The following is a 13,694-nucleotide window of genomic DNA, read 5'->3' as shown; positions in this document are numbered from 1 at the left end:
AGCATCCACAGGCTGAGGATTAGCCTTTGACTTGTAGATCAAGCTGTGCAACCTTAAAAATCCCACAGGAGCCCAAGGGGGAAAGTAAATGCACTCTTTTCTCTACCTGGCAATCACTTGTTCATCTTTCCTAAGGTGGTCTTTGAAAAAATCAGTGCTCACTTCTGGACCACTCACGCTTCTGCTCCCTGTTTCCCTAGGAAATGGGCTTAAAACTTCCCCTGAATTTGGGCTCCCATTTTGTTTCTCTGCAAAATTTCATGTACAGCTGGATGGTTGTATAGAAATGAGGCTGAGTGTGTTAAAGAGTATTTTGAGGCAAAGAAACAATCATGGGATCCTACATAAACATGTATAAGAGACTTAAAATAAAAAAGTGAATCAATAGCAATGATTTATTTAAAAATAAAATTATATAAATTTCATTGCATTCCAAATAGTTTGTTATAATTATTTGAATAAAATGGATATAGATACATACATTTAAATTTAAGGCAGTGTTATCTAACAATGTGAAAAGAATAGTATCTTTGCCACTTTTTTTTTTTTTTTTTACTTTAAGATTGAGTGCTTGGCTATGGAAGACAGTTTGGCAGTTACTTACAAAACTAAATATACATGAACCATATAATCTAGCAATTGTGCTCCTTGGTATTTACCCTAAGGAGTTGAAAAATTATGTCCACACAAAAACTACACACAGATATTTATAGCAGCTGTATTCCTAACTGCCCAAAGTTGGGAGCCACAGAGATGTCCTTCAGTAGGTGAATGGTTGGGGCTCCTCCGGTGGTTGAGATGTAAAGAATCTGCCTTAAAATGCAGGAAACTCAGGTTCAATCTCTGAATCAGGAAGATCCCTTGGAGAAGGAAATGGCAACCCACTCCAGTATTCTTGCCTGAGAAATCCCATGGACAGAGGAGCCTGGTGGGCTACAGTCCACAGGGTCACAGAAGGGTCAGATGCAACTGAAAACACACACAGGGGAATGGTTAAACTGAAACATCCAGATAATGGAATATGATTTAGCACTAAAAAGAAGTGAGCTATGAAGCCATGAGAAAACATGGAGGGAACTGGAATGTATATTACAAAGTAAAAGAAGCCAATTTGAAAAGGCTGTACAGTATGTGATTCCAACTCCATCACATTCTGAGAAAGGCAACTCTATGGAGACAGTGAGAAGAATAGTGGTTGCCAGAGCTGGGGTGGGGAGAGGGGGGAAATAATGGAGCAAGAGGATGTTCAGGGCGCTGAAAGTACTCTGGATGATGCCGTAATGATGAATACACGTCATTAAACATCTGTCCAGTGCCATAGACTATACAACACTAAAAATTCGCCCTAAGGTAAACCATGGAGTTTGAGGGATTATGACATGTCAGTTTAGCTTCACCAATTATAACTGTTAGTGTATCACTCTGGTGGGTGATATCGATAACAAGGGAAGCGATACATATATCGGGGCAGAGAGTATATGGGAAATCTCTGTACCTTTCACTCAATTTTGCTGTGAACCTAAAACTTTTTTCAAAAATTTTAGTCTCAATAATGATAAAAAATAGAGATAAAAAAGACAGTGCTTGGTACTGATCACCTCAAATGAACTCAATGGAGTAATTCATAAAATATTGACCCTAGATTTCTGCATACTCTGAATTTTCAAGACATTCTGATATTTGTATTTGTCTTCCAATTTGTTAACTATTGGGAAATTGTTCAAATTGCTTTAAATTTTGTGTGGGTCACATAACATGTGAGCAGCCCAATCTCCCATTTTGGCACCTGTTTTGGGCAGCAGTAGATTTAATTAAGCAAATTATAAAGTGACAACAGGGCGGAGGTGTACAGAAATAAAAACACAAGTAAATCTCCAGTCCTGACCACCTCAGCCCTGGAACTTCAGACTCACATATCCAGCTGCCTACCTACAACATCTGCATAACAGACATCTCAAACCTAACATGTCAGAGTCCCAATCGACTTCTGTAAAACCTGTGCCTCCCAAAACCTGCTCCAAGTCAGCTAATGGCAGCTCCAGACTTTCAGTAATTCAGGTCAAAATCTTGGTAGTCATGTCTGGATCATCTCATTTATAGTTCGCCTGTCTTCTCTGTCTCCAAATATATCGGGAAAACAGCCAGTCTAGACCATCTTCACCACTGCCCCTTTGGTCAGCATCATTATCTCTTGCCTGGACTATGGCTTCCCCACTTCCAACCTTGACTCCTGTAAGTCATCCCTCAATGCAGCATCCACAGGTATCCATTTCCTTCTATCGGTTGGTGTTTCAAATCTGTGCACAGTCTTTCAGTACTTTCCTCTTTCATCCAGAATAGCAGGTAGCCCCAGGATAATGGCCTGAAACCGTCAACTGTCTGGATCCTGTGACCCACCTGCCTCATCACACATTCTTCCTCTCCTTGCTCAGCTCTCTCCAGCCAACAGTCTCCCCGTGTTCTCCACGCTTGGCAGACACTTCTGAGCCTCACCATCTTTGTACTTGCCACTCCTCCTGTCTGAAGCCCTCTTCTCATAAACATCCTAATGGCTTGCTCCTTTACTTCTTTTTGGTCTTTACTCAAATGATACCTTCTCACTGAGTCTTCCTTATCCATCTTGCTTTACTTTACCCTGGCTTCTTGTGGCTCAGCTGGTAAAGAATCTGCCTGCAATGCCGGAGACCTGGGTTCGATCCCTGGCTTGGGAAGATCCCCTGGAGAAGGGAAAGGCTACCCATTCCAATATTCTGGCCTGGAGAATTCCATGGACTGTATCCTCCATGGGGTTGCAAAGAGTCGGACATGATGGAACAACTTTCACTAGCATACTCATTTCTCCTTTGCTGCTTTATTTATTTATTTAATATTTATTTGCCTGCATTGGGTCTCAGATGCTGAGTGCAGGCTCAGTAGTTGGGGCACATGGGCTGAGGTGACCTGCAGCATATGGGATCTTAGTTCCCTGACCAGGGATCGAACCCAAGTATGTCTTCTGCATTGCAAGGTAGATTCTTAACCACTGGACCACCAGGAAGTCCCTGCTTTTCTCGATATCACTTTTCACCAGATAATGTAATATTATATGTATCTTACTGTTTGTGCTTACTGTGGATCCCTTTTTACTAGAATGTAAACTTCATGAGGACTTCCCTGGTGGCTCAGTGGTAAAGAACCCACCTGCCAGGAAGGCAACAATTTTTAATATTTTTTTCCCCTTAGTTGCTGACTTTTTTCATTGCATGTTTCTAGTGCCTGGAAATTCATTGGCATTCAGAATTTTTTGTTAGATGAATGAAAGAAGTAAAGTGGTAGGACATAACTTAAAGTGATTTCAGTGGGAGTGGAAAGAAAGTGATAGTTGCCAGTGACATGACAGAGAATGATTCTTTAAGACTTGGTAAGCCTGAAAATAATCACTGGGAGGGAGTGAAGAGTCGGGGGTTATTTCGTCACTCAGCAAGGAGATCTTATTGACCACCTATTAGGTGCACAGGTCAGCATTTGTCATGGGGCTGCAGAAACTAGGCTCTGGCCAGGGAAAGAGGTTGACAATTTTGCAGGGGATAATTACCCAAGGTTAATTCTAGAATAGAAGCCTAAGTGACTTGGAAAAATGATTGATTTACACTTTTCTGTCAGTGGTTTGGTGGAGCAAAGAAGTGAGGAGAGATGATGAAAAAGTTTCAGAACCGCTGCCAGAGGGTCAGATGGGCTTTTGGGAAATAATGAGAACCATGCTCTGCAGCAATAGCCTGACTCTGATCCTTGTTGGTGGGTTTCCCTGAGCCTTCAAAACCTGCTTATACCACAGTAAATTCAGTGGCCATTTAATCTTTGTAGCAACTGGATAGTTTTTTTTTTTTTTTTCCTTTCTCCAGATCCTTGTTCAAAGTTCATGTTTACTTTTGGTTTTATCTACCTGCTTTTCATACCATTTCTCTCTAGAAATAAAGAGCGTACCTTGGTATGGTATACTTTTAACCCTACTGATTTTGCCATGACCCCCAAAATTTATTTTTGGAATAAATTGATTCCAAGGGATTATTTCTTAAAATGAGATTATTTCTTAAGATGAGATTATTTCTTAAGATGAAATTATTTCTTAAGATGAGAATTACTGTGAAAGCACAACATTCCGGTCTGAAATTCATTGCAAAGATATGCACATAACCCTGTTGTAATAATGTTAATTTTCTCCATCAATGAGCATCTATTGATTATTTACTGAAAACAAGAGTAGAATATAGAGTAAGTGTATTAGTAGGTGGCACTGGCTCATGAATACAAGATAATGCTGTATTTTAGAAGAAGGAAGAATTTTAATTTCAGTTTATTTCTACCACAATACTTGGAGCTCTTACTGTATCCAAACAGTGGAGGAATAAACTTCAAATTTACAATGTAAAATGTGACCAGCCTGCTCTCCAGGTTTTTGCCCTGCCAAGTTGGAGACAGAAGCATGAAGACACAGCATGGTAAGTGTGAATGGAACAGGATAAAGAAAATGCTGTGGGGTCGTGAAAAAGGGAGCCAGGGTTCTGACTGGTGAGTTGTGCGAGGTTTCAGGGCACAACGATAGGATACACAGGATGTGATTGAAGTGGAGAGGGGAGATGTGGAAGGAATTCAGACTTTGGGAACGGAGCAGCGGGAAAAAAAAAAAAAAAAAAGGCCAGGAAAGCCAGAGAGTAGTGAAGGATGTGTTCTGGGAAGGACAGGTCACCCGGTGTGGCTTGGCTATGGAGCACTCAGAAGGAAGGGACTGGAGAAGAGCTTGGAAGAGTGGTTGGAGACAGTCTCCAAATGCGTAGTTTCATTCGAGCATCTTTTTTTAAAGCATGGAAGAGTCATTGAAGGGCTACAGTGGCAGAGAATAATGGAATATTTGTATTTTGAAAGTGATTCTAATAGAAATAAAAGTTTTAAGACTTCAGCTAGGGAGGGCTTAAAAAAACAAAAAAACAGTTTCCTAGGCCCCACACAAAAGCAGTACAATAAGAATCTGAGGAGGATGCCCTGGGGACGGGTGTTCTGTAAATACTTTGGGTGATTTCTTTTGTCCCCACAGCCCTACAGAGGTATGTGTTAGTTGCTCAGTCATGTCCGACTCTTTGTGACTCTATGGACTGTAACCTGCCAGGCTCCTCTGGCCATGGAATTTTCCAGGCAAGAATACTGGAGTGGGTAGTTATTGCCTTCTCCAGGGGATCTTCCCTACCTAGGGATCAAATCAAGTCCCTTGCACTGCAGGCAGACTCTTTACCGTCTGAGCCACCGGGAAGCCTCTATTGAGATATAAGCTTACTCAGTTTGTGTAAGTTTGAGGTGTACAGCATGATGATTTCATACATGTGTATACTGTGAAATCATTACCACAGTGAGGTGGATAACATCTCCATCACCGCACATAGGGCCTCCCAGGTAGCTCAGTGAGTAAAGAATCTGCCTGCAATGCAGGAGATGCTGGAGTTCGATTCCTGGTTCAGGAAGATCCCCTGGAGGAGAGCATGGCAACCCACTCCAGTATCCTTGCCTGGAGAATCCCATGGATGGAGGAGCCTGGTGGGCTACAGAGAGTCGGACATGACTGAAACGACAGAACATACACCTCACCTAATGACCTTCCTGTGTTTGCTGAGAACATTCGAGACTTACTCTTTTAGAAACTTTCCATTTGTAATACAGTATTGTTGACCATAGTCACCGTGCTGTACCTGAGATCTCCAGGATTTATTCATCTTATAATTGGAAATTCATACCTTTAACCAACATCTTCCCATTTCTCCCATCCCCTAGCCCCTGACAACTACCGTTTTACTCTTTGTTTTGATGAATTTGGGGCTGTTATGGAGTTTTTAGTTTCTTCATATAAGTGAGATCAAATGGTATTTTTCTTCTTCTGTCTCACTTATTTCTCTAACATAATACTAATGTTATTGCAAAAGACAGGATTTCCTTCTTTTTTACAATTAATATTCTATTGTACATGTATATAGTTGGTCCTCTGTATCTGCAAATTCCACATCCACAGATTATAAAGGACAGAGTGCATTTTATAAGGGGCCTGAAAACTCACGGATGTTCATGTTTAGTGGGTCCTGGAACCAATGTTCTGTGTATACTGCAGGATGACCAACAACATTTTCTTTGTCCATTGCTCTGCCAATGGACATGAGTGTGCCTGCTCAAAGTAATGATTTCGTTTCCTTTATATATACCCATCAGGTGATTTCTTGTGCTGCCAGAATAGCAACTGTCTGAAGATCTGTGTTCAGTTCAGTTGCTCACTCATGTCCGACTCTTTGCGACCCCATGAATCACAGCACGCCAGGCCTCCCTGTCCATCACCAACTCCCGGAGTTCACTCAAACTCATGTCCATTGAGTCATTGATGCCATCCAGCCATCTCATCCTTTGTTGTCCCCATCTCCTCCTGCCCCCAATCCCTCCCAGCATCAGAGTCTTTTCCAATGAGTCAACTCTTCGCATGAGGTGGCCAAAGTATTGGAATTTCAGCTTTAGCATCAGTCCTTCCAATGAACACCCAGGATTGATCTCCTTTAGAATGGACTGGTTGGATCTCCTTGCAGTCCAAAGGACTCTCAAGAGTCTTCTCCAGCACCACAGTTCAAAAGCATCAATTCTTCGGCGATCAGCTTTCTTCACAGTCCAACTCTCACATCCATACATGACCACTGGAAAAACCATAGCCTTGACTAGATGGACCTTTGTTGGCAAAGTAATGTCTCTGCTTTTTAATATACTATCTAGGCTGGTCATAACTTTCCTTCCAAGGAGTAAGCATCTTTTAATTTCATGACTGCAATCAGCATCCACAGTGATTTTGGAGCCCCCAAAAATAAAGTCTGACACTGTTTCCCCATCTATTTCCCATGAAGTGATGGGACCAAATGCCATGATCTTCAGTCGACCCCATAGACGGCAGCCAACCAGGCTCCCCTGTCCCTGAGATTCTCCAGGCAGTACTATTAAATAATTACCAAGTGAAAAATATTATTAAATATACACTATAGCGGTATTGCTGGTGTATGTTTTTAGCTGAATCCATGACAGCAAACGGGCCATTACAGGCCGTTGGAAGAGAGAACCAGGTCTTGATTTCATGGTGTTATCTTGGGGCTTTGTGCATATGTGCTAAGTCTCTTCAGTCGTGTCTGACTCTGTGCGACCCCATGGCCTATAGCTGTCAGGCTCCTCTGTCCATGGGATTCTCCAGGAAAGAATACTGGAGTGGGTTGCCATGCCTTCCTCCAGGGGATCTTCCTGATCCAGGGATGGAACGCACATCTCTTATGTTTCCTGCATTGGCAGGCAGGTTCTTTACCACTAGCACCGCCTGGGAAGCCCAACATAGAGCTAGCAGGCGTGAAAACAGCAAGCGGACTTAGAGATTGGCCTGAACAACTTCATTTTACAGATGAGAAAACTGAGTCTCAGGGAGAGAAGTAGTTGTATAAGGCTGCACAGGTAACAAGAGATTAAAGTGAAGCCTCCCCCCACCCCCGCCCCACTCCCGCCTGCCATCTTCTGACCCTTCGACTTAGCAATTTCTGTGGGAGGTTATCCAAACTATTACTGCAGCCATTGTACTAACCTTTGTGACTTGGCTGATTGCTTTATCCTTTAATATCCCTTTCGGCTGAAAACGAATGAATTGTGAGTCACGTCTACATGGCTATGGAGTGTGTGTTTAGCTTCGACAAGAAATGGGGACCTACGTGGAGAGCCAACTTATTTTCAATCTGGGCCTCCAATATGACACTTCTTGGTTTAGAAGTTCCTTGAGGACAAAAATTCTCTACCTGCAGCACAAAGCACAGAACCCGGACCATATTGTCTATTCAATAAATGTGGGTCAAATGTGTGATTTGACCCCAGTGGCATTTCTTTTTTCTTTGAATTATAGTCTTTGTTTAAAAAGTAAATCACCTGAGATGGATTCATCAGGTCTCTGCTTGGTCCCCATGTGGGCACTCACTAAGCGTCACATGGCTCTCATTCTTTTCTTGAGAAACAGCGGAGAGGGCTGTCAGCTGACAAAGGCACGATAAAGTGAGTCCTGGAAAGCCCTTGGTCTGAATGTGACCTCTTGCTGGAATGCCAAAAATACAAACTTGCCAAGTCTCCTGGCCCAGTGACCTCCATATACAAAGGTCTTTTCTTCCTAGAAACAAACCTTTTCCTTCTGGTTTCTGATCTGACACACATACCCTCACAAACTCAAACACACACACACACAATCCCTATGAAGGTCGAAGTCCATGTGGTCTGTGTAGTATGTCTGTCTTTCTTTTTTTCTGTATCGACCCTTTGCCATATATTTGAAATGTAAAATCTTTCTTCTTAAAGGCTGCCTTACTGTACTATGAAAACCCTGGACAAGCAGATTATTGAATAACCCATGACTTTGCCCTTCATCTGATTATTTCTCTGAAAGGGATCATAAGACATCCTGAAAAAGCCTAGAGGCCTTCAGAGTTCCGAATGATCACAGAGGGCCTTTCTCCCCTGTCTTCCTGAAATGTCATGGCCACCCTGATCAGTATCAAAGGAAATCACTGTATGCGTAAGATCCTAAACAACAAAAAACGGAAATAAAAGAAATTTAGAACTCATTTCAGAAAAATGAAAGTTCATCTGTGGGCTTTGGGTCATATGAGAAGTGTTATACCACTCTCGTGCATTGACTAGTTGGTTGTGAGGAATTGTTTTTAAATGCTGGTATAACCCAAGTAAGGAGTATTTTAGGATGGTCATGTGTCTCTGACAAAGTGCTCTTCTTTCCAGTGATACGTGCTTGAGGACACAGGCTCACACACTAGGTGAGGAAGCCTTGACCTTCATGTGTTTTCATTAGGTGCTTATGGATCAGTTCCTCTTACAATCCGCAGTGCTAATGCCAGTGTGAACATGACCTACAAAAGAATTTGGTAACTTGGATTAAAACTCACCATCACAAAACCTTGAACTCAAATGTTAAGTGTCCTTAGAGGTATATTGACCTACAGATACATGCCAGTTTCAGCATTTTTTTAAAAGAGAAGTTGGCTTATTCAATACACACTTGACTTTGCTTTAATTTCTGAAACTTTATAAAACTCTGAACATGAAGTTCCCAAATCACAGTAAAATAACTCTGCCTGGTCATACACTTCTGGAGTTTGGGGTTCAGAAAACATAAACCCAGTCTTCAGTATCTCCCATCTTCAGCAATTACTTGTGGACAGAGTTAAAGCAATAGAATTTTTTTCATATTTGTTGATCAACTCAAATTCCTGTAATGTTCTTTCATAGACTCTGGTCTAGAACTCTGATTTTACTACCTTTGTCATATTGTCTTTTATAATTTTTAACATGCTGGAGAAAGGGAGGGAAAGCTCAAGTACTAGCTAGTTGCAAGGGACTATGCTGGATGCTTTACATACATCAATTCATTTCATCCATGTAACAGCCCTGTGAGGTACATATTATTACTTCTGTTTTGCAGATGAGGAAGGCTAAACTTATTGTGTTTAAGAAACTTAATAATATTCATTTAGAAAATTAAGAATCAGAGCAAAACTGATTCTAGCTGATTGGTCTAAATAAGACCAATCCATTTATTTATTTATGTATTTATGGGCTTCCCTTGTGGCTCAGCTGGTAAAGAATCCACCTGCAATGTGGGAGACCTGGGTTGGATCCCTGGGTTGGAAAGATCCCCTGGAGAAGGGAAAGGGGTACTCCAGTATTCTGGCCTGGATGATTCCATGGACTGTATAGTCCATGGGATCGCAAAGAATCGGACATGACTGAGCGACTTTCACAACAACAATGTATTTATATGTCAGAAGGCTTTCCTTATCCAATAGATTGCAGACTAGTTAAGGGTATAGGCCATCTAGTTCACTGTCGTATTCCTAGCTTGTAGCTCAGAAACTGGCATCGATGGATAAACATGTGTTCTGTTCAGTTGAGTTGAATGGGACACTCCTGGTACATAAACCCAGGGGAGAGAGAGTACAAGGCTATGGTTTAGTAACAGGGTATTCATTGTTGGTAAATGACTATGAGCTTTGGATTCAAAAAGCTCAACTTTGGATTGTAACTTCTTAAGCTTGCATCTGTATAATTTGAAGAAGTTACTTAGCCTCTCTGGGTCTCACTTTAAAATGGGAATATCAATTGTACCTTCATGATTATTTATGGAAATCACATTTCTGATGGTTAGTGAATGTACTATTATCCTTAATAGAAGTTGACTGCAGATGCCTTTGTAACATGCTAATCTAATTAGTAGTAGTTGACCCACTAAAATGTAAACTCCATGATGGGGAGGTATTTTCGTGTTTTAATCATTGTATTCCAAATATTTAGAACAGTACTGTCCAATAGAGAATCCTATGATAATGAAAATGTTCTCTATTGGGGTGACTAATACTGTAGCCACAACCACACGTGGTTATCGAACACTTGAAATGTGACTGAGGAACTGAATTTTAAATTTTGTTTCATTTTAATTAAACCAAGGTAGGCTTATGCACTAGGGGTATACTGTATCAGCACAGTCCTGGAGTGTTATGTGGTCCAAGGATATTTCAATAATTACTTATTACATGAATGAATCCCTTTGGGATTAAAAAAAAAAACCCAAAACAAGAGCTTCCTGGTTGTATATTTAGTGCATTTTTTATAGATAAGCAATGAAACACTTTACGGAGTGATCTGCTCATTCTGGAAGCCTTGTTAGGGTCCAATATATGATTCGGTTTACAGCAGAAATGAATTTTTGATTTATATTTCTTTTTGGTGATAGGTCAAGAAAGATTTGGAAACATGACACGGGTCTATTACCGAGAAGCTATGGGTGCTTTTATTGTCTTCGATGTCACCAGGCCAGCTACATTTGAAGCAGTGACAAAGTGGAAGAATGACTTGGACTCAAAGTTAAGTCTCCCTAACGGCAAACCAGTTTCAGTGGTTTTGTTGGCCAACAAATGTGACCAGGGGAAAGATGTGCTGCTGAACAATGGCCTCAAGATGGACCAGTTCTGCAAGGAGCATGGTTTCGTGGGATGGTTTGAAACATCGGCAAAGGTAATGTGACCTTAAAGGGTAAACTTATTGTAGGCAGGATTCACAAAGAAAATGGCATATAATCATCATCATTATTACCATAATGATAGCGTATGTTTGTTTAGCGATTTGTAGTTCTCAAACTGCTTTAAGCTCTTTCTCATTTCAAGGGGATGGGTGCAGCTGTGACCCACGATTTAAGGTGTTTGTGGCTAAGGCAGCTGTGTTCATGTATGGAGTGCATATGATATGTCAGTGGGGTTTTTGTGTGTTTTCTCATTTAGGCCTCACAATAGCCCTAGTGGGTAAGAATGATTTTAGTCAATGAAAGAAACAGGCTTCCCCTTCAGTGTCAGCGCTTTACTCAAGTATTAGTTGACTCCATCAACACTTAACACGCTCCACTGTGTATCAGGAACTGTGCTTTGCCCTCGAAATGAAAAGATGGCCAAAGCACAGAACTAGCACATTGGGAATGTTGGAATAGTGCGCTGAGAGAGTGGGTGGCAAAAACGCCTGTAAGGAACATAGTGTGTCTTGGCACGGCTTACCCTCCTGGTGGCAGCGAGTAGCAGGAAGTGTGGGCGGAGTCAGGGCCGGAAGACGCAGAATCCAGCATGAGCTGTTATCTAACGTGTCAGGGGCACAAGTTTTACTCTGCTCCCTTTGTCTCTGTGTCTCAGTATCAAAGAGAAAAACAGTTTCATCATACATTTTGAAAAAATTAAAAAAATCATACATTAAAAAAGTAAATGGTTTAATATATTTTTCTATGTTTTCTATATGCATATATATATATGTATATGTTTTACATTACTAAGATTGCATTCTGTATAGCTGTAAAACACAATTTTTCCACTTATTTGTGGAATACACATATTGTATACTTGCGGAGCACAGGCACTGTTCTAATTGTTTGGGATTCATCTTGGAGAAAGATAGGCATTGTCTCTGCACTGAGGGAAATTAACACTTAGGCCTTGCTGTGAACCTTTGAGCACATGGTTAGAAAATACAGCTTGCATGGACATCATTTAAATAGGCTTAAAGAAAATGAAGTCGCTCAGTCGTGTCCGACTCTTTGCAACCCCATGGACTGTAGCCCACCAGGTTCCTCTGTACATGGGATTTTCCAGGCAAAAATACTGGAGTGGGTTGTCATTTCCTTCTCCAGGGGATCTTCCCGACCCAGGGATTGAACCCAGGTCTCCAGTATGGTAGGCAGACGCTTTACCGTCTGAGCCACTAGGAAATAGGCTGAAGAGGAGCCTCTGAAGGATTTTATACCAGAGGGTAGAGGGGTCAGATTTGCCCTTGAGGTCTCTGGAAAGACAGATTGACACAGTAGTTATTGCATTCTTATGAGAAAACGACAAAGCCTTGAGCTAAGGTAATGGCTGTAGAGATTACAGACAAAAACGTGATGTGAGACTATCACTAACTACAGTGAAAACTTGAGCAGAAAGACCGAACAACTGCTTGGAGCTGGCGGCGCTGGAGCGGGAGGGGGCGGGGATGCCTCTTGTCCCGCCTCTTGTTTCAGTCTTTGCTGGGGGGTCTCAGTGGCGCCTCTCCCAGTGCTGTCTCTAAGTTGGCCTTATGTTAGAAAGTTTGATTCTTGGTTCCTTGTTTTCCTTCTTGAGGCCTCAGCATGCTTGTACGTGCTTCCCCCTTTTTCCTTTTAAAACTCTTTGTTTTCCTTATTATTTTTTAGGATTTTTTCCTTAGATTTGGGACACAGTACCTGTTTTCTACTTCTTGGCTCTCATTGAACCTTGTCGGTTTGTTTGTTTCAAGATTTATTGTTGTAAAGATAGGTCAGCCAAGTAATACTCGCAGATATGATTAAGTGATGGACATTTAAGAAACACTAGCCCCCACCCCCCTCTCCAAACCCCATCATCCCCCACACCAAATGGCACATGAAATCTCGGTTCCCTGACCAGGGATCGAACCTGTGCCGCCTGCATTGGAAGCAGAGTCTTAACTGCTGGACCGCCAGGGAAGTCCCAGAAATAGTATATTTTTAATAGTCTGGTTATTGGGTGTTAGTCTGGCTTTTTAAAAAATTCCAAAATGTGGGTGAATGCATACATTTACCCATTCCATAGCCCCATACTCAACTTCATTCCACAGATCCTTGAATTCCTTCAAATTCCTTTCTTTCCTAAGAGTCTCCAGCCCAGAAGCCTCTAGGCACAGGGGTAAAAGACCAGAATTTTGGAGAACTCCTTTTCTCAATTAATTACCTTACGCCTGGAGGGCAATCTATATCGAATGACTCATATTATATAAGGATATATTTAGATCCATCATTCTTTCATTCAGCAAATGTTATGGAACACCTGTTATATACCAGGCACAGGGAACAGAGAAATTTATGAAACAGGATCCTGACTTCATTTATAACAATAACAACAAAACCTAAGTAAACATATATGGATATATCCAATATATATTGGACAGCCAATAAGTACCAACAGAAAAATAAGAGAAAAGGAAGGAAGAGGCCTATGAATTTGTGGGGAAGGCTGAAATTTCTTGTGAGACAAGGACTTTCTTTCACTTCATGCTGACATTCCTTGCACAATGATTGCAGTGTCAAACTCTACTTA

At 41.4% G+C, this 13,694-nt stretch overlaps 1 protein-coding gene across 1 annotated transcript in view; it reads left to right on the top strand.

Annotated features, from left to right (window-relative positions):
• RAB38 (RAB38, member RAS oncogene family) overlaps nt 1-13,694 on the top strand; it is a 60,241-nt gene that overhangs the window by 15,429 nt on the left and 31,118 nt on the right. Inside the window, exon 2 of the mRNA XM_055416173.2 lies at nt 10,820-11,100. Coding sequence (XP_055272148.2) covers nt 10,820-11,100 — 281 coding nt within the window. The remainder of the gene's footprint in view (nt 1-10,819; nt 11,101-13,694) is intronic.

This window comes from Moschus berezovskii, chromosome 25 (assembly GCF_049115385.1).
Source record: "Moschus berezovskii isolate FMDL1 chromosome 25, NW_MosBer_1.0, whole genome shotgun sequence".
Classification (NCBI taxonomy): Eukaryota; Metazoa; Chordata; class Mammalia; order Artiodactyla; family Moschidae; genus Moschus; species Moschus berezovskii.
This window is presented reverse-complemented; position numbering and strand designations above follow the sequence as displayed.